The sequence below is a fragment of the Podarcis raffonei genome, chromosome Z (assembly GCF_027172205.1).
Source record: "Podarcis raffonei isolate rPodRaf1 chromosome Z, rPodRaf1.pri, whole genome shotgun sequence".
In the NCBI taxonomy this organism is placed as follows: domain Eukaryota; kingdom Metazoa; phylum Chordata; class Lepidosauria; order Squamata; family Lacertidae; genus Podarcis; species Podarcis raffonei.
The window spans coordinates 30,900,211-30,922,086 of NC_070621.1; the positions used below are offsets into that span (position 1 = coordinate 30,900,211).

General features: G+C 43.2%; 1 protein-coding gene across 8 annotated transcripts in view; it reads left to right on the plus strand.

Moving 5' to 3' along the window:
• Positions 1–449: 449 nt before the first annotated feature.
• Positions 450–21,876, plus strand: part of DACH2 (dachshund family transcription factor 2) — a 305,580-nt gene continuing 284,153 nt past the window's right edge. For 2 of the 8 annotated variants that reach the window (XM_053374933.1, XM_053374934.1), the window contains exon 1: positions 458–1,315. In XM_053374933.1, coding sequence (XP_053230908.1) covers positions 747–1,315 — 569 coding nt within the window. In that variant the 5' untranslated portion in view covers positions 458–746. Of the gene's footprint in view, positions 1,316–21,876 lie in introns of all 8 variants that reach the window. The other 6 variants (XM_053374935.1, XM_053374937.1, XM_053374932.1 and 3 more) reach the window with 6 other exon arrangements.

The following is a 21,876-nucleotide window of genomic DNA, read 5'->3' on the forward strand; positions in this document are numbered from 1 at the left end:
TGGCTCAGAAATCCGGTTGAAAATTCAAGCGCGCTCGCGGCTTTATTTCCCAGTCACCTGTGCCTCTGGTCGGGGGCGCGCGCAAACTTCCCCGCCACACCTCAAGTTTTAACTTTCTTTCCTGCCCCCCCGCCCCATCTCTCGCCGCGGTTTTCTCTTTCTCTTAAGTGGTAAAAGGCGCCCCCCCCCCACCTCACTCCCACAGCTAGAACGCTCAGCCCTTTTCCAAAAAACGCAACCTCGGGTCGCAAACTCTCTTCCACTTTCCCTTTCCCTCCTCCCCCAGCTGGGTGGGAACGGTACGCTCCTCTTGATGCGTCCCGGCGCTCCATTCACAGGTACCCAACGCTCGGGGGCAAGGGAGAGAGGGCCCCGCCCCGCCCCGCCTCGCCTCCCTCTCCATCCTTAGCCAGTGGCTGGCGGCCAGGCTGAGACCCCGACGCGTCGCATTGGCCGCCGGCCGCTGCCGCTCCGCGCTCCTCCTCCGCCCCTTCGCTGGGAAGTGGGAGGCGACTCCGCGAGCGGCTGGGTCGTGGGAGTGCGCGCGGGGTGTTTTTTCCCTCCCCTCTCCCCCACTTCTTCCCCTTTCTCTCCTCTCTCGCTCTGCGTCTCGGTCTCCTCCGTTTCCTCGAGTGTTGCAAACAGTTTCGGGTGGAAAAGTGGAGCCGGCAAGGTTGGATGCTGTAGCTGCCGCCGCCGCTGCCGCCGCCGCCGATGATCCAGGCACCCGGGGCGGAGTAGAAAGCATGGCCGTGTCTTCTCCCCCGATTATCCCGGCAACTTCGAGCGGCGGCGGCGGCAGCGGGGGCAGCGGCGGCACCGGCAGCGCCAGCAGCGCCGCCAGCGCTGGGGGCTTGTTCCGGGCGGACGCGCTCTATCCCTCCAGCCCGTCGGAGTCCCCGCGCCTGACTAGCAGCCTCATCCACAGCTTCATCGCCAGCACCGCCAACGCCGCCACTGGCGTGCCGGGCAGCGGAGCTGGAGCAGGAGGAGGAGGAGGTGGTGGTGGCGGCGGCGGCGGGAACGAGTGCAAGATGGTCGACCTGCACGGGGTGAAGGTGGCTTCATTCCTGGTGGACGGGCAGGAGCTGATTTGCCTGCCGCAGGTCTTCGACCTCTTCCTCAAGCACCTGGTCGGAGGGCTGCACACCGTCTACACCAAACTCAAGAGGCTGGACATCGCGCCCGTGGTGTGCACCGTGGAGCAAGTGCGTATCCTGCGCGGGCTGGGCGCCATCCAGCCCGGCGTCAACCGCTGCAAACTCATCACGAGGAAGGACTTCGAAACTTTGTACAACGACTGCACCAATGCCAGGTGAGCGAGAGAGAGAGAGAGAGCGTGCGTGCGGGGGTTTGTGCCTGTGAGGGGTGTATTTTTTTGGGGGGCATAGGATATGGCGGTTCAGGCCTCCCCCTCCACTGGGGTCCCGACCGTAGTGAGGAGCAGAGAGGTCCGAGTCCCTCCGGGCACGGCTCCCTTCCCTGCAAAAACCGGGTCCGTTTGAGGGAAGCGCCCCTTTCCGTGGCTGAGTAGGACATCGAAAGTATCCCAAGTGTTTAGCTCGTTGTCTTCCTGAAGCTGAATGGATGTTGCGTGCTGCTTCTTTTTCTTTTTAAAATCACCCGCTTTTTTATTTGGGAACAAATCCCGTTAGGTTTCTGTGATGCTTCCTTTAAAAAGTAGGGTACGCTGCTTTTTTCCTTTGCATCAGATCACAGTTCTGTATAAATCCGACATCCATCTAATTGCAAAGTCCTAGGGCAGGTCAAGAAAATTGTGTTTTGAAGATCCCACGTGTGCACAAAAAAGTTTTAAGCCTTGTCCAATTTGCTTGAAACAGGAAAATGAGGGAGTAAGGAACCACGGATGTGAGAGATGCAAACAGGTCTTTGTGAAGTGCAACTTGCTTGGGTTTTGATTAAGAAAGAAAAAAGTTTATTTGGAAGGGAACGAGGGAGTTATTTTAAAACGCTTTGGAAGGGACTTGCCTGAGGAGTTGCAATTAAAATCAGTGGGCCGGGGGTGGAGGGTGGGTTGGAACCGTAAGCAAACTTAACTTCTGAAAGTTTAACCGCATTGTAAGTGATGGGAGTTGGTAGGGAAGCATGTGCTCCTCATCACTGATGATTTGGGGTAGATTTGAGCAGACCTACTTGGACATTAGGCTCACAGAAATCCTAAGTGGGGCTTGTTTGCGTGGAAGCGAACAAGCTGCAGCTGTAGGCAAACTTACTTAGGAGTAAATTAGGCTGCAGCTGTAGGCAATCTTAGTCAGGTGTAGTGCTTATCAAAATTGGTCAGATTTGACCCAGTACGTCTAATGCTTAGTAGATGTTCAGACAAATGCATTTATCACGGGTGCCCGGGTGCCCCGTGCTGGGTGCTGTTACCTGCAACTGAGTGGGAAACACTGGGATGTATGGCCAATTCACACATTATGTTGGACACTGGTTCTGTGGGTAGTATCCTAGTACCTGTATATAAATGATGGGTTTTATATTTGCCTGGTGATCAATATTACGCACTTTGGTAGGAAAATCCTCCAAGGGTAGAAAAATTTTCAGAGGGGAAATACTTAGCATCAGCAATATAGTTCTTTGAACATCACTGGGTGCACTTAAGAGGAATATCTTGTTGATTTCAGCAACCTTTACTTCCAACTGCAGGCATTTAAAGAGTGGTTGTTTAAAACTTAGCTTCCTTGAAAGTAAGCTACTTTGATTGGGACAAGCAGATTTTGTTTCCCCAAGCAAATAGGGTTAGGAGTAGGGGATTTAGTACGCGCTTACCAGGAGGTAAGTTCAAACGAAAGGAATGCAACTTTTATATCTGTAAAAAGTGGTAGTTTTCAACATTGAGGACCAGCCTCTTCCTTTTGATAATGGAACCCTAATTGTGTCTACCCAGAAGTAGCTCCCATTCAGCTCAATGGGACTTGCATTCAGATAGAGTGCGCATAAGATCACAGCCTAAAAGTGCAGTCAGGAGTGAATCCCATTGAGTTCAGTGGGCCTTGTTCCCAGGTTATCTGATTGCAGCCCTTACGATGCAGTAATTAGCATCTTATATTAGGAACATGTGTTTTTAGGGTTTCAGCTTAAACGAACCAGCAGGTGAGCATACCTGCACCTGAGTTTTAGGAAAAGTAGCTGCAGGAGCCGTGAGATGCTTCCTGGCTTCATTTTGTTTTTCCTGACAAGTTTTTGTCAGTGGGGAGGGTCCCCCTCCCTATCTCCTTCTTTATCCTGTTCATCATTTCAGGTTAAATTCAACATGGATCGTTCTTTTTCCCTCTGCCACATTTTTCTTAGTTTTGTATAGTGTGTGGTCTGAACGCCTGCCCTGCCAGGTAGCATTATTGGGGTATAAGCAACTAAAAGCCCCCAGGGGCACCTTGGTGTCTGCTGTCATGTACCCTTGGTGCAGTAGGTGAAATGGTGTGGCAGGCCAGGGAGTCTCTTTTTGTATTCATCCCGCCACCCAAAAAAATTGCACCAGTTTCTCTGTGTTGTAAGATTCCAAACATGGCACAAAGTTGGTCAGTCCAGAATCTGGAATTTGTGGGTGCTTCTTCCCTGTCAGTGAAAGTCTCATTGGACCAGCTCTGCCTGGTGTAGACCCCCATATGGTCTCTTCAAATCACTGACCCTAAATCTCATTGACCCTAAATTTTCTGTCCTCATTAGGATGCTCTTTGCCCAAAGGAGATTGTGGCTGAATTACATTATGCAAAGAAGTGTGTCCCAACTTTTCCTAATAGTGATAGAATTTACGGGGTTGAGATGTTCATGTATCTGGTATCCTTGTCCAGAGAATAACAAGGTTCACAGTTGTGGTGGATGTTAAAAGGAGAGAAGTGCGCTTTTCAAATGTGTAGTAATAAATTTCTTTCTTTTTCTTTTGCAATTGTTTGGCAATCATTTTTGCAATAGTTTTAACGTTCATGGAAGGATATACTTCTTTGCATCAAAACAGCACACACATACTTCATCTTCCTCTGAAGATGAAGAAAGTTCCCTGTTAGATACTATTTTCGGTGAAACTTTACCTGTTAGGATCTTGCTAGAGGTTGTGAACATAACTTGTGATGCTGAAGCAGTTCATTAGTGCTGCAAATGAAGTGGGGCGAAATTCACAAGAGAGCATTGTGAGATAAGAACCTAAGAACTGAAGGAGAGTTTATAGACTAACTGTTGCTTAGCATAATTCTGGAGCAATATCAGCTAGTTAGCCCAGTGAGTTAGGAGGGTCTGTTCTGTCATCTCCTGTGGAACTGTTTAAAAGCAGCTCAGGTCCAGGAAACTGTGAAGAAGCGTCTTCAAATTTTAGGGTGCTTAATTCCATTATTAATTGATAAAGAAATGCATGCAATGTAAGCAAGAATCTTGAGGACTCTATGATGAAAATAAATAAATAAAAGCTTGCATTGGATCCTAAAACCTGAAACTATTAAATAATTTTTATTAGATTCCTCCCCACTCCCATCTTCTTCTTTAGGGAAGGACCTGCATTAAAAACCTATTATACATTTGCACATGAGCAAATAAAGCATGTGTTACTTGAAAAAAACCACATGGCAGTTTGATTAGGACTATTGTGACTCATTGTGAGGTAAATGTTTTGCAACTTTTTTGTCCGCAATAGGAGCCTGGTGGTTGGTTACATGTTACTATAGGAAAGTGCTGATCTTCCGTACAAAAGTGAGACTTGGATAAAACATGTTCTGCACTTGCTGGGGAAGTGTCCTACTCCCTTAGAAACTGATAATTTCTGCAAGACTAGGCTCTTGATCATCACATGTTAATTGTCGGTTTGGCAACAGGTAAAATTCTAGAGCTGCTCAGAGCACTTAACTCTTGCTCACATCCGTATCTATTCAGTAATTTAGGTGCGTATGTGATGGAACAAATTCTACTTCGGGGTTGATTGTTTATATGCAAAGTCTGAGGTTCAAACAAATGGAGAACACTGCATATAAAATGTCTAGCTTTTATTTAGCAGGTGAAATCTACTTACACACTAACTCAAAATCATGATCTGATCTACTCACCCAAAGGTGGTGCTCCCATGCCAAATACAAACTGCTTGGTGACTCTCAAATCAATTTGTGATATGGCGGGCGGGCAGGGGGTCTGTTTCAAGAATAAAGAGTTTAAAATTTCATAGGTTGGCTCAAATTCCTGGGTAGTTCTTTAGATGCAGACTTCAGGCTTGCATGACTTTCTTGATGTTTTACTAGAATTCTGAGATCTCCCAACTGTAGTCAAGTGCAGCATACAAGCACTTTGAAATAAAACAATTCTGAGCCCAGGGTTTTCTTTTAAGTACGGAATTCAAGGGAGCTTTTGGTTCACTCTGAGTTATTCCTACCTTCCTTCATTTCACAGTACTTTTTCAGGAGGGGGCAGAAGGGGGGAAAGTTTTTTTTGTTGTTGCTGTCCTTGCTAAACAATTAAGGGACAGGAATCTTTGCTGGTCCAATATAAATTAGAAGATCTACCAGTAGATTTACTGTCCTGCCTGCTTAAGATCCGGTTCCTGGTTCTTAATTTCGTGTCCAGCACCATGCTAGTTGACCACTGCCCTTTGTTAACAGGGCAGCACATTTTGCTGACAACATAACTGCAAAAAATCCAGTGGGAATTGCAAAGTTCTTAGCAAATGTCTTTTGACATTCTTGGGTCCAATTGGCACTGAGTGGGAGATGGGCTCTTTTGAGCCATTGACAAAACCTGCTGGAGGAGAGTTATGAAATCGGGTGTAATAATGGATAAATCTGATGGGGCAGCCTAAAAGCAAGAGGCTTGGAAACATGGAGAAACAGAAAATGTGAATATGGGAGAGCTATTTGCGCAGCAGATAGGGAATACAGAGATAGGGAAAAACAGCTGCTGCCTCCCAAAGTGAAACAGGAAAAACTCAAAACTGTTATGTGTGTTTTGCTAGTTAGATTTTTTTTCAAGTCTGCTCCTACAGCTAACTCAGTGGCCCTTGTAGCTATTATTTCTACTTGTTTCTGCTTTTTGCTTAATTTCAACTCTCTGATCAAGTTGTTCTGATAGCAATTATCAATCTTGCTGGAAATGAATTGCGGCATTTTTATATTAATCATCCTGTGAGATGCTTGTTTTCAGTTTTGACTCAGCCACCAGATCAAATGAATCCACCCATCAAAACAAATCTACTTCAGATCTTGATTTCAAATCTGTGTCATTTCATGTGTGGATCATATGTACTAGAATCTTCTCTTATGTCAACATTTCTGAGTTAGATCCACGCTTATAAGATGAATCCAACAGTTTCCTCTTGCAGGGTCACCTACACTAATTCAGTGCCTGCACCTGGAAAGTGAAATTGTCAAGATGATATTACTGAGCAGGTGGGATAATTTTTTCCTGTATGCATTCTTCAAAAATATTGCTCAGTCATTGCACAAGTCAAGTTATGGGCTGTTTTGCTCACCAATCACCACCACAACAAAAAAGTTACAGCCACTTCAGATTGCCCTGATATAATGTCAACTTCAGTGGGGGTTTGAAAAGCTGTTTTGAAGTTTCACATCCTTTTCGTGCAGCAGGATGAAATATTAAACAGGAGTACCTTAAGCTAAGCCAAGGGAGAAATGTTTCCTTATGTGTCTCTTTGATTTTTAAAGTGGAACTCAGCTACTGAATTTGTGACAAAATATAGCAAGCATCTCATGCACTCAGATCTTGAGTGTTCCATGGAAGTCCTGTTGAAAACATACACTGCTATAATTTAATGTTGGGGAAGGGCCGTAGCTCAGTGCTAGAGCACCTGCTTTTCAGAAGGTTCCAGGTTCTACACCCAGTGTCTCCAGGTAAGATGACGAGAGGCTCTCGCCTGCTGGGATCTGGTGCCAGTGTGTGTTGGAAGATGGACCAGTGGTCTGACTCAGAATAAGGTGCTGTTTATGTGTTAGGATTTCAGACAATGATAATCTGCTTATCTGCCCATATATTTGTGTGAGCACATGCAGCTTTTGGAGATGGCAGGAATATAATTTTGTGCATGTATTTCTAGAGTTGTCTCAAATCCCACAAGTCAGCATGTTGTTTATTATTCTCACCTCTTATCACCAATGGCAAGGTGGGTAAGGTCATGTGTTCGGCTGAAATATATTGTACGTGCTTAATTAGAAGTCAGCCCCATTGAGTTCTGAGTAGATATGTATAGGATCGCACTGCAAGAAGTTTCTTACTTGCAGTCTGAATTTTAGAATCAGTGCTAGAAGAAACTTTTCTCACATAAGCAAAGAAGGGTGATTGGTAGAATAGAGACTGTAAATTAGCTAACAAGTTTTACAAAGAACGTTGTAAATTTTAAACCTTTCGCTCCTTTCCCTCCTAATAACGGGGAAGCATTGTTAAAAAACAAACACCAAGAAACTCCCCTGAATATGGCCTGTACATACTTTATTCTAACTGTTCCTAGTTGTAGGGTCTGTTAAAAGGAGTCCAGTAAAGTTGCTGGGGTTTTTTAATGAGAAAAAGTTATAATTCCAGGACTTATGCGCCACTCTATAGATTTCAGTGCACACATTGTTCGTCAATGCTCACTTAAATAAATGGCATGCTTCTCCCTAAATAAATTGTCAGCAGGGATTTAAACTTGCCCCAAGCTGTATGTGGAAAGTGTTAATTTTGCTGGTTTGGGCACGGATGTGAATTTGGGGGTGGCAGTCTTGGGGTCATGTAATGCAGTGGCGAAGAAGTGAGCCTTCAGTTCAATTCTTTAACCTGCCACAAATTAGCCTTGTGGCTTTAGGAAACCACTGTTCTCTTACTCTCCACCTCTTATCATTTGTAAGATGGGAATATTAATACTGAACGACCTTACAGTGGTGGTCAAATTATGAGAAGGAAAGCTGATGCTTAATACATCCTGGGAAACTTCCCTGTACTAGCCAAATTATTTCCCCTCCGTGGCATTTGAAATACAGTAGCAAAAAGGGCCAGTATAAAAGACAACACGATTAGTTTTGTTCTGCCTTTTCCCTCAAATTTGAGCACCATATTACACGTCTGTTAGAATCAATGTGTGTGAAACATCTTGAACACTGAATATACACTATAGAAATGCTTTGCATAGTTAGTAGCATTATTTTACCAGCATATGTATAAGCTTATTTACCAAGTCTCACTGAAATTAATGAGATTTACTTCCTAGTAAATATGTTTAGGATTGCAGCCTACGTGTCTAGAGACATGGAGAAAGAGCCCCCCCAATTCTCTTATGAGAAATTATCAATACTTTATAAAACTGTTTCTCTCTCTCTCTATATATATATATCTCCAGAGATTTAATGTGCTTCTGTGTGTGCATTTCAGAACAGTTTTGGCATTTGTTTGCCTTTAGCACACTGATTATCTTACTGGCTCATTGATAAAGAAATCTAATTTGAAGGAACAGTGATTTAAAACAAATCTTGTAATTTCTGAGAGCTCTAGATTTCTCCAGCTGCAGATGAAATGCTTTCCCCCCTGAAAGGGAAATGTTTGTACGTTTCCATTAGATGTTTGAGTTTTTATGGAAGCAATTTCTTCACAAACTCTCCCTACCACCTCCTCTCTCCTCCCCCTCCCCAAAATACGGCATTCTGTGCTCCTGGAGCCAAAGCAAAATAATTAGGCATTAATGATGTTCTCGCCACATATTCAAAAGGTCTTTGGAAGCGCTTTTCCCTCTCCCCGCATCTCTTTTTCTCCTTTTCACCATCTCAACCTGCAGAAGAACTCTTCAGCGTCACTTCAAATCCGACAATTCTGAAAAGATGTAGGGATCAGAACGCGCACACTTTTAAAACTCATTGGCTCTGGCAAGGGAAATTGAGCATTTGCACCCAATAAGCCTGATTGTGGAACTGAATGCAAATTGTGTTTTGATTTATCTCTTTTTCGCTCCCCCCCTCCATTTGAATTGATCTTGCATTAATTTTGCCAAGCAGCTCTGTGAGGCTGCAGATGTTGCCCTGTGTTTAATAAATCAACGAGACGGATCTGAATGAATCACTTCAGATGGATTCTCTGCTCGGTTTGATGTCTAGATGTTATTCTTAGCTTGTTATCGTGACAGATGCATTAATGTTCCCATACACTGCCAGCAATGTCAAAGAGATTGAAGCTTTTAAAGTGGCGGTAACCTCTCCCCCCTCCCTCCCTCTCTCCAGGTTTTCTAATGGGAAAAAAACTCACAATTTTTCCTCCAGAAAACCCCAAAACAGTATTTTTAGGAAGAGGAGGAAACCATAAGTAAAGCCATAAACTTAACTGTGGCGTAAGATGATTCTGGAGGGTGGGTGAAGAAGGGGAATTAACCTCTTGATTAGCCAGCAAGTCAGGGTTAAATTTGTAAGAATTTATTTCTGAATGATTAATTATTGCACAATGGCAGAAATCAATATATGTATCTAAATATAGCACAAGGTCTTTTAATAGCGTAACCATTTTCTCAACATTAATATTTCATTGCAAAAGGAAAAGGAGGAGGGGAAAAAAAAGGATGACCAGGATAAGTAATATAAGATTAAGTATGTTGAAAATGAAAATGTTGAAAACAGAACTAAATTGATTGCTTTTGTTGCCGTGGCTGAGGGTGGGCTTTTCTCATTTTGGAGGTGGGGGTTAATTCAGTTGGACTTGACATTTCTTAGGTTGCTTCTCTTGAATCCATCAATTTTACACTAATTTAAAACGGTCTCACACATGCACCAATACCTTGATTGGAAATGAATGAACATTTGTTGACTGGCACATTCTGGTAACTTTTCCTACAGAAGTAGCACTTGGGATCACAGATCATAAAGTTGCGTAAAGTACCCTGACGGCTGCTGCTTTTTTAACAGAGCATGCTGTTTTAAATTCTAAACATGCTGGTGGAAAAGGAAAGATATCTTGGTTATTGCACTGTAGCATTTCACCCTAGCGTACTAAATTCAATTTATTACCTGGCTTATAATATTTTAATGACCTCTTCGGACCCCCTGCCACCCCCACAACCCTTATGACTGACATATGAGGAACTAGTACTTTGTATGGGATCTGTTTCTGTCTGCGTTAAGGGTTTTAGAATGTTATTCAGCCATAGTTGAACACTTTTAAATCCCGTTAATTTCAAGGGGGGATTAAGCATGCACTTCAGTCCATCTCCTACTGAAATTGATGGGGCTTAAAAAGTGTTCATAGTTGGCTGGATCATGCCCTTAGTGGCCTGCCAAATGACGTGGGAGGAAAAAATTTCTAGTGCTTTATTTTTCTATGGCAAATTTTATATTTAAAATAAGTTTATTAGAAACAACAAATGGGTGCTGATTTCAAATGTGATATTAAGGCAGCCTGACAGTTTCGAAAGCACTTGTAGGTTTGTTTATTAAACACAGTATAAGTAAAACAAACATGCTGAATTAAATTTGTAATTAACATGGAATCCAATAATTACCGGTTGCACTTTCATCCAACACTTAGCCACGCTGGCTGAGTATGGTGGGGATTGTAATCCAAAAAAATATGGAGGGCACCAGGTTGGCAAGGTATGATTTAAAACTCTAGGTTGTTCAGCAAAATGTGAGCCATCTTACAGGCAAGGGAACTATGGCTAGATGCTCCAAAGCAGGAGTCAGCAAACTTGTTCAGCAGGGGGCTGATCCACTGTCCCTCAGATCTTGTAGAGGGGTGGACTATATTTTTTTTGGGGGGGATGAACAAATTCCTATGCCCCACAAATAACCCAGAGATGCATTTTAAATAAAAGCACACATTCTATTCATGTAAAAACACGATGATTCCCGGACCGTCTGCGGGCCGGATTTAGAAGGCGATTGGGCTGGATCTGGCCCCCGGGCCTTAGGTTGCCTACCCATGCTCCAAAGTCTGGGTCACTTTCCTGCTTCTCTTCCATTGTGCTTCTATAGCTTGATGAGCATTTGGAGTTGGCTGGCCAAATGAACTATGGTTGAGTGAGGCTGCTAGGCTTGGACATAACACCAAACCACAGTTAAGCAAGCCGTGGTTTATGAGCCAACAAAAAACTGTTGCGGTTTGTTTCCAGAAAACTAACTCTGGTTAAGCCATGCTTCGGCTAAACAACTATAGCTTAGTTTAATGTTCAAAACTTGAGAACATCTTCTAATGGAATTCCATTATCGTCATTGAACCAGTGGTATTTAAAATAGTCCTATGGTCATAGATGATATTGCTGTGATGTGTTTGCGTTTTTTCCTTTGCTGAGACTTTCAAAGTCCTCCTCCTTACATCTGTTGAAGTTTTCCATCTCTCTTTCAGATTTGAGTAGATGTTTCTTTTATCTGAGCCCTTTATTTCAGATAGGAGTCATTACTCCTGATGCAAGCTTTTTTAAAAAACAAAACAAAACCCTGTCCTCAACTGCTTAAACCTGCAATATATATTAAATGGAATAACTGGTGTAAAGACACTTGTAAAGAGTTTTTTTTGCCTTGTGCCTTCACCTGCGTTTTCACCTGAGCAAATGTAAAATTCTTCTTGATGTTCCAAACAAAGGGTTGCCATTAATGCTAGCCCTATGTAGAGTAGACCCATTGAAATCAATGTGCATGCCTAACCCAGACCCATTAATTTCAGTGGGTCTGCTCTGAGTTGGACATAGGCAGATACAACCCTATGTCTGCAGTTCTGCATGCAACGGAGCAGCTTAAATCCCGCTGAAGTTAATGGGGCTCATGCAGCTTAACTGTTTACAGGCCCGCAGCCAAAGGCGTTCTCTTTCCCATTCATTAAGCCCCTTTATATATCCTGTAGGAATCCTTCGCTACACCTCATTCAGTTGTTGTGCAGGCATTTTTTTCTTTTTCTTCTTCTTTTTTTTTTTTGCTATTGACCTCAAAATCTCAGTTTCAGCAACAACTTGTCCCTGCGATGAGAACGCAACAAGTTGTGAAGAAAGAACAGACCTGATTGGAAAAGCCACAAATTCTTAGTGCTCTGAAAAGAAGCTCCAGGGGTGCAGTTGGGCATATTCTTTGCTATGTATGTGCAGGGCAATTTTTATTTTTATTTTTTTAAAAAAGAGTGTTTTGATTAGACATGAATTACTAAGTGCAACAGCTAGTCTAGCATGTAATGGTTCTCAGTGATTACAGATTTATTCTGCTTGATATATTACAGACATCCCTAGGGGCAGTGCAGTTTTGCTCTCCGTGGCCACCGGTTAACGCACGCTTCTGAAAGGCAGCCGAGTGCAGGGAGAAACTTTTTCCCACCAATTCTACAGCTGGAGAATTAGAAATATTAATAACCACAGCTAAAGGCATTAGGTCTCTCCCTGAAAGGTTCCAGTGTGTGCCTTTTTATATCCATGTAATTAATGACCTAGCGATATAGCATCCCTTGTATATGTCCTTTTTCACATGAACTTCTCTGTCGTCTCTCTGCCGTAAGTGAGAGTAAGGAGATTACGTTTCTTATGTCTGTATGCTATTTTGACCTTCTAAGCCTGTTTTCCTTGTTGCAGTGCGTTGCACCAGACCCATGTTCTTGATCCAGCTCTATGAATTCTCAATAAAAAATCCAAAGAATTAAATTGACAGCATAACGGCAGTTCTTATGTCCATGCAACAATTCTTTTCCTTTTAGGAATATATATATATATATATATATATATATATATATATATATATATATATTTCTGCTCCTTATCAGTAGTTCTAATGTAGTTTCGCAAACGTTTAAAGCTTTACAAAATGTTCAATTATTGTTGTGTGCAGTGATCATATCGGGTTCCTCGTGGCTGATCTCTGGTAACAGCATTTAAACTGCAGTTAGAGACAGCACGCTATTTATGCACTGGGTTAAAAAGGAAAAGAGTAATATTGATCTGCCTGTGGATTAAAGTTTTCTTTTCTTTTTTAAATCGGTAACAGCTCAAACACAAAAGGCTTCTCCTTTTTTCCCTCCCCTCAACCCCTTTATGATTTCTCAAGCCTGCCATTGATCTACTGGTTTTATTGCATTCATTATTTATTAAAAGAATTTGCAAGCTAAACATAACACTAAGCTAGTTTGCACAGAGGGACCGCACTTAGGAAATTGAATGGAGATTGCATTAGGGATGAACATCTGTGCTTTTTTTCCACTCGTGTATTTATTGGTTTGTATAAAAGGTGTATTGGATTAACAGTTATAACTGTTATGGCATGAAGCTTTCTCTCTGAGACCCCAGGCAATTTAGTTGTTGTTAGGGAAGGTTGCCGCCTTTACTTATTGTAAAACCTGCGACAATCCCAGACTTGGCATGTTCTCTCTTTTTTTAATGCAGCTGTTTCTGTTTGGATATAAAACACAATACATTGATTGTATGATACATGCAATATCGCAGATGATGTAGCATACAGACAGCCACCCTCTCTACTTTCTGGTGACGACAGGTGTAGTTTTGTAAATTAGTTCCCTGTCGCATCAGATGTATGGAAATAAACTTCATCCTACAACCCTAACCTCACTTACTGGTTACTAAGCACCACTGGAACTCAATGGAGGTTATTATTGAGTCAATATGTTTAGGGTTGTGTTTCATATCTTATTCTCTTCAGAATTTGTGCTATATTATTTTGACTTGGTGAACCACTCAGAACTCTGGTGGCAGCACTCTTCACTAGCTGCAGCTTCTGGATATTCTTCAAGGGTAGCCCCATATAGAACACATTACAGTAGTCTAATCAGAAGGTTACCAGAACATAATTTTCCCTTGCAAGGGGGCCGGTCCATTGTCCCTCAGACCTTTTGGGGGACTGGACTAATTTTGAAAAATAATAATGAACGAATTCCTATGCCCCACAAATAACCCAGAGATGCATTTTAAATAAAAGCATACATTCTACTCATGTAAAAACATGCTTATTCCCGGACCGTCCTCAGGCCAGATTTAGAAGGCGATTGGGCTGGATCCAGCCACCGGGCCTTAGTTTGCCTACCCATGCTCTAATGGTATACAAATGGCTTTTGAATCCTCCACATAGGCCTCGTTGTGACAATGCTGAATCAAGGAGTGCCCCCAAGCTACACACTAGTTCCTTCAAGGAGAGTTCAACCACATCAGCAACAGGATGCCTTCTCAGTGTCCCCAAGACCCACCAACCCAGAATGCCTTCCATTTATCTGCATTAAGACTCAGTTTATCAGTTCTCATCCAGCCCATTACTTCCTCCAACACTGCCGGATTCAGAAGATTAAATACCTGCATATTGATTGCAACTTCATATAGACTTCATATCATTGTGTTAGTTTGATGTCAATGGATGAAATATGAAATGGGATAAGTAACACACAGGAGCAGGTAATGCGTTGGCTGAGGTGCTGTTTCCTATAGAGTCCTTCCCTTATTGCTTAATCTGGCTCTTGCTGCCATTTCTCAGAAGCCCTCTAAATGTCTATGTTGAAATGCCATCTGGAGGACTGTTTATTCCACATGCTCTTTGGGTGGAATATCAAGCCTTGTATGTCATTTAGACTTTGTGACACATGTACCCACCCAAGGCCTAATGACTTGTCTGCAGATGAGCTGTTATTTATTACAGTCATGTAGAATAAAATTGATTGTCTTCTGAAATTAATCTTTCATTTGCCTCTAGCTCTGTTTTTAATACAGGACACACAGTTGCCTGTTTTGCAGAAATACTGTTTAATCACATTAATATCTCCCCCTCCCCTTTTCTCTCTTCTCTTCCCCCCCCCCACCTGCCCGCCTCTGGGCTGGGGAAGATAATTGTACAAACGAACAGCAAAATCTGTATCTTTAACTTCTCTTTATGATTAAATTATGCAAATGACTTATCTCCTGCCCTTCCAAGCAGTAATCATCTAATTAGGAGTGATGTGTTAAAGGGACAGTTTTGAATTGGGAGGGGAGAGTTGGAGAGAGAGAGAGAGAGAGAGAGAGAGAGAGAGAGATGGAAGGACTCATTTTTTAGCCCTAATGCAGGGACAGCTTTGGATGGCATGTCTTAAAAGCTCTTGTTACACTCTGTGCAGGTGTTATGCTAAAAGGGGTTGTCTAGCACCTAGTTATTCATTGCCCGACTTCAAGGATCTGCTTTGCAACATGATGCCCCCCCCCCCCGATCTTGTTGGACTCTCAGCTCCCATCCACTCTGACCATTGGCCTTGCTGACTAGGGATGATGGAAAGTGGACTTTGCAACATCAGAGGAGTACAGGCTCCCCACTTCCATTTTACTGCTTTGTATTGAGTTCATTGGTTCAGAGATAATTATAAAAAGGGGACTGGGTTTCTTTGAATGCTGAGAACCAGTCCCCATTGCAGCCTTTTCCAAGCTTGGGTTCCTAGTTGTTGCTGGACTCCAAGATCCACCACTGGCTGTTCTAGGCATGATGGGGATTGGAGCCCAACAAAAACTGGGAAGCAAAGTTTGGGAAGGAACACTCTGTTGCCTGTCTGATGCAGATAGCAACAGGGAAGGAAAGAAATGATGCTGGTTACAGGTAGGAGCATCAAAAGTATTGAGGCAGAGGAAGAGTAAAATTGATATTGAGAAGACCTAAATTACCTAAGCCTCTCAGGAGCTACTGGGTTAAGAACCAGAAACCCTCAGCCCATTATGGTGAGCTGTGCTATGAAGCATCTTCTAGGGCAGTGAACTACTCTAAGACTGATTTCTCTCGCCATAGGTTGCCATTGGGCACTTGTAGACCAAGGGCCTTAGGAACTTAGGAAGCTGCCTTATACTGAATCAGTCCATTGGTCCATGTAGCTAAGTGTTGCCTGCACTAACTGGCAGCAGCGCTCCAGGCTTTTCAGGTAAGGGTCTCAGCAAGCCCAGCTGGAGATACGAGGGCCTGAAGCTGGGAAATGGAAAGTAGATGCTGTACCACTGAGCTATGGCTCTGTTTAGGTTGGGGTCTGGGCAGTTGTGGTTTCTGGCTTGGGAGCATTTTGATGTGAATCCTGCCTTGGTTCCTCACCTCTGACTCTGTGGTGCAGCATCTGGTTTCCGGCTCTTCTCTAGCAGCTACCTGTGACATATACCGGTAAGTACCGTATTTTTTGCACCATAACACTCACTTTTTTCCTCCTAGAACGTAAGGGGAAATGTCTGTGCATGTTATGGAGGGAATGCCTACGGGTGGCATGCCTACGGATTTTCCTCCTCTAAAAACTACGTGCGTGTTATGGTCGGGTGCGTGTTATAGAGCGAAAAATACGATATATTTATGGCTATGCTAGGTTAGGAAGAGCTAGGGATGTGTGGTAAATTTTATTCAGTTCACATTTAAAGGCAAACCATACTAATCCACACTTTCCAAAACAATGCTTGAAACAAAATAGCCATCCTTCAAAATTCAAACTTTGCTGAATTTTGCAGTCGAGTTCTCCAACCAACCAATATCTACAAAAATGCATTCATTAGGGGAAGGTGTCCATATAAAATAATACGTTACTGAAAATAACATAGACAGTGAGTTACACTAGGCCAGGCATGGGCAAACTTGGCCCTTCTATTGTTTTGGGACTACAACTCCCGTCATCCCTAGCTAACAGGACCAGTGGTCAGGGATGATGGGAATTGTAGTCCCAAAACAGTTGGAGGGCTAAGTTTGGCCATGCCTGCACTTGCATATATTAGGAAAAATTCAAACGAAAATTCTACTGAATTTTGATGATTACTTAATTTTTGTTGTTGTTGTTCCTGACATGGAAATGTGGAGAGCTGAATTCAAGATTGCGGAAATGAGAAACTGCGAGAATTAAATTAAATTTTATTGCACACTTATTGCATACTTTCCCGTACAGTATAGGTATTTGGAAATATTACTTGGCTGGAGAACTGCATAAAACACAGGATTGCTGTGTTATACTTCATGTATTGCTTTAGGAAGTGCAAATTAGTTAGGATCACCTTTAAATGTGAACCAGATCAAATCCTGCTCTCCCCCCCCCAATCCCTTGTTGCAGGCCTAGAATCTTAAAATTTACAAACTGTACCGCTGACTTACCCAAAATATAATATGATCTAAACCAACAGGACTTACCTGCAATGAAACAGGTTAAGGATGGGAACATGAATGTGAACCTCTCCATTTATTTCAGAAACAGTGGGACAAAACGATCCACTGCCTCAGAAACGCACCTTGCCACTTCTGCCCCCCCCCCCAATTTTTTATGGTGCTGCTGCATCCCTTGAATTAGTATTGATGCACACCTGTCATCTTAGCTTCCAAGACAGCTGCAAATGGTGTGATCTTTCTTTCTAGGTGTGTGATCTAGGCAGAGGGAAACTTCGAGCGAGCTGTGTTCATGCTTCTCTGAACCATTTGCCATGCAAAAATAAAAAGGATTCATGTAACATGATAATCCTGGGCAGCTTGTGTCTCTCTTTGTAGTATCTACATCTTCCCCTTCATGCTGTGACAGTGGTGGTGAATGCTAATGAAACAGTACATAGGTTAGCCCCCAGAGCAGTAATTTTAAGATAATTAGTTAAAGAGTCTGCAAAGGAGGAAACACGAGTTCTTTTTTACCCCATAAAATAGTCCCACTATGTGGCTCATACGACTTGGATTATTCAGTACGTGATCTCATAGAGTAAAATCACTCCATGGCTCTGTGCACAGGATGACTTGCATCAAAGTCTAAATGACCTCCACCAACTTGAGTATTCCTTTTGTTGATTCCCAAGACCAGATTCATACAGCGGCCTATGAACCAACCACCATGTGGGGCCTTGGGGTAACTGTGGCAGCAGCTCTCTGAACTGATGGAAAGTGGATATGGAGAGGCCCCTTCTGGTCCTCGTGTGTCCTCATGCAATCCCAAACATTGGCATCTTTTAACAGCAGGAAGTATCAAGGATGTCAGAGTGACTTCCTCCTTCCTCTCAGCACCAACTTGAACAAAATATTGCCGGGTGCTCCCTCCCTTTGTGGGAGATGATTATTCATCGCACACATTATTGCAAAGGACGCAGTTACCTTAGAACTGCCAATGTTAACCTTGCTCAGTTTGGGGAAAACGAGCTGTAACCAATAAATGCCAATATTATCTTACTTAGGGGAATTAGGCATACTCAAAAAAACTTGTGCCCCCCACAAACAGTAATGTAACTCTGAGAAAATGCAAAGGCCCTGTGTCAGCTGGCTAATGCTTGTAAAATGCTTTGAAGATGAAAAGGAGAAAATAAATTTTAGCTTGCAAATAGTGACATTTCCTTCCTCAAGAAAGGCTAGCTGGCACACCGATTGCTCCTATTTATTAGCTGTGATTTATTTGTGAAATTCCAGCAGGGAGCCATACAAAGGTCTCCAAGTTGTGGGCTGAGATAAATTGTGCATTTTGAAATGTATTTAGCTAATTAAAATGGAAACCGCATTAAAAATATATTAAAAAGGAAGTGGGGAAAATCTTCAGTGGCTTGAAAGTTATTTACACTCAATGGCTGAAGCTATTTACCATTCGTGCTTGCTGAGGAATATCTTTGGCCGATACACCTGTGCTTGCAATCTAGATAAGCTGTTGTCCCTCTCAAGAATAGCTGTTGGTACATTTTAATTCTCAAGCATGTGATCAGGTCCACTCAACAAAACTGAGAGAGTTTTCGCTGTTTAAACATTTTTTAGGCCTTGAAGAGGACATTTAAGATGTATTCTATTGACCTGGCTGTGAACTGCTCACACAATTACCAACAGGCACCATTGATGATCCTTTGCTTGCTAAGGATCATCAAATGATTAGAAGTAATAGTGACCTGCATGTAGTACAAAGGGAAAGGGGGTGCAAGAAGCAAGAAGTTCCTGTTTCAAATCATATTACTCTATAAATCAGGCTAGATCAGATAGGGTTGCCATATTTCAAACAGTGAAACTCTGGGCAGAGCTCCTTTCCCCAGACATTTATCCCAGACACTGCTGCCGCCTGCAGTGTTCCGGATATGTTTGGGAAATTCTGGACGTATGGCAACCTTAGATCAGACCAGATCTTTGTCCAGTATACTGATCCCAGTAGTGGACAATCGGATGCCTTCTCTGTCCTGAATCACCTAATCATTTTAGCAGAATATGACTCTGAATTCTAGTCTTAAAATGAACTATATTTCTATATAATAAAATATAACAATGTTGTCATGTAGACCCCAGTGGAGGTATCACAGTTATGGATAAATACAGTGTGGGCTAGGGAAGCAAAAATGAAGGCAGGTTGGACAACAGCATTGACCATTACCCTAATGTCCCACTTCTATGTCCCCTAGAAATCAGAACGGTACTAGCAATGTGTTATTTTAGGCATCTCCTTAAGACTTGTAAAAATTCAACCAGGCCTTTTCAGAGTGGCATTGTTAGATGAAAACAACAAGACCTTTTGCATCCAGCACAGGTAATCTCCACTGAGTCTCTGTTTGCCCTTGCTCTTTAGCTCATATGAACCGAGAGTGCAACCTTATTCCTTGTAATCCTACTTGTTTTTTGACCTTTTAGAAGGTGAGTTCAAATGCAGAAAAGCTTGTTGTCATGGACTGGACACAGAGGAACAGTGGGATGAACCAGCTGGGGAAGAAGGCTCAGAGCCCAGGGATTGATGGTGGGACAACAAGTTGGGAGAAGACTGGTGGGAGGAGGTGTTGGAAGCTGAAGAGGTAACAGGGCTTAGTGAACTGGGAGAGTCTGGCAAAGAGAAGTACAGAATCGGAGGCAAAAGCTGGAGTGGAGGGAGAGTGGAAGGAGGGAGGCCAAGAGGCAGAGATGAGTCAGGCTGGTGAAGAGTCGTGGGTGTTTCCCCTTCCTGCTGCGATGAGCTCCCCTTCCCCCTTGTTTCCAGAACCAGAAGAGGTATGAAAAGGGCGAAGGAGAAATTGGTGACGCACAAACACAGTCTTGGAGAAAAACCTGGAGAGGAGAGGACTCGGGCAGCTTTGGGGAGGTGGGGACCTTCAGGCTCAGCAACAGCTTCATGGGGGTAAGACCTCCTGGAGTTGAGTTGCTGTGCTCAGTAGGCCTAACACTCCTGTGTTGATGGTGTTTTTGCTAATAAAGAGTTAACTCCAACTTGCATGGTGTGATTTATTGGTGGCTCACTCCTGACACCTGTCAACCATTGCTAAACTTTTCAAATTCAAGAACAGAAGTTTGAGTAAAGCGATGTAAAAATGGAGAGGAAAACTGTGGTTTTAAACAACAGCAGAGATTTGAATAAAGTACCTTTCACACAGTTTTTTAAAACCATCATTTCCGTCTCAGTGATCCCCTATCCTTGCTTTACTCAAAACTCTGCTGTTGTTTAAAACTGCCAATTGGCTCTCAGTGTTTCTTACCCCACTTTTGTCAAAGTTCTGCTGTTTAAAAGAGACACCTTTCCCCTTTCAGTACAGTGGTACCTTGGGATGCGAACGGGATCCGTTCCGGAGCCCTGTTCGCATCCTGAACAGAACATAAGACGCGACTGCGAGGGTCGCGTTTTGCCGCATCCACGCATGCGCGTGACGTCATTTTGAGTGCATGCGCGAGCGGTGAAACCTGGAAGTAACACAGTCCATTACTTCTGGGTTGCCGCAGAGCGCGACCTGAAAGCCCTCAACCTGAAGCACATTCAACTCGAGGTATGATTGTACTCAGTACTCAGCTTCTCCCTCTTCCATTCCTCAGCTGCCTCATGTGAGAGAGATAAGAGAGGTGGAGCCCTCTAAAGATCCCATAGTTCCTTCTCACCATGTATTTTACTTCTGGTACCACATGAAGTGCTAGATTCAATGTAGCTTTGTAGGCATCACATATAGACAAAGCATGTAGTAATTTAGAAAAGATACTTCATTGTCTGCAATATAGAAATGATAATGTTGGCCTACTTTGCAGGGCTGTTTTAAGGATTCCTAAGAATGTACCAAAGGTACCTTCTTAGACACTTGGATGTGCTGTCTGTGGTGCTTTTCGTGTGAGATGGTACTTGTGATGTGGAATACCAGCTGTCAGTGACAGCGCTTTTGTTAAGATAGGAGTACTGTGTACCTCCTTTTCTCCTTTAACTGCTTTAACTCCAAAAAAGACCACTGGCTGTATTAAAGCAAAATATTTATTATATCGAATCGTACAAGGCCAAAGCAATATGATTGATAGCTGTGCCTGTATGCCAGTGCTTCTGTTGGAAAGTTCTTTGACTTGGAGCAGGAGTGTTGCACCTACGTAAAAACACACATTTTGAAAACAGTGGAACTACATATAAAGCTGTTCTTTGCTGCATAGACTGCAGTCCTGTGCACACTTACTAGGCAGTAAGTCACACAGATCACACATGTAGGATTGCGCTGCCCATAGATAGAATTATTGTGGCTGCTAAATCCATGAAAACCCTTTTATTCAAAGGCTACTTCATCTATAATCATAGTATCTGTGTGCAAAATGAAAATGAATGGAGCACATGGACATTAAAATTGCGATTTTTCCTGGTAAAAAAGGTGAGGGGCTGATCAGCAGATTCTGTATTTATTTCTGGGGAAAGTAGCAATTTAAATGGTGCTTTGCCAGTTGATCCACAAGGGTATAAAATGTTTGGCAAGGGACATGGAAGGCTCCTGAAGCCTGGGGAGCTTCATGCAGCCCTCCAGGCCTCCCTGGTCTGGCCCTTGGAACTCTCCATGGGCCACACCCCTCACTGGCCTTGCTTCTTATCCTACTTGAGAGATTTTGCTGGGTTGGAATGTATCCTTAAACTCTTACAGTGCATCTTGCAGGGCTGGCTCACCCATGAGGCAGGCTGAGGCAGCTGCCTCGGGTCGTGGAAGCCCAAGAGACAGTGCACCTGTGGGCACCCCACCTACCCTGGCAGCACCCGCAACTGTGCTGTCTTCTGGTGAGATCTCACAAGATCTTCCTGGAATAT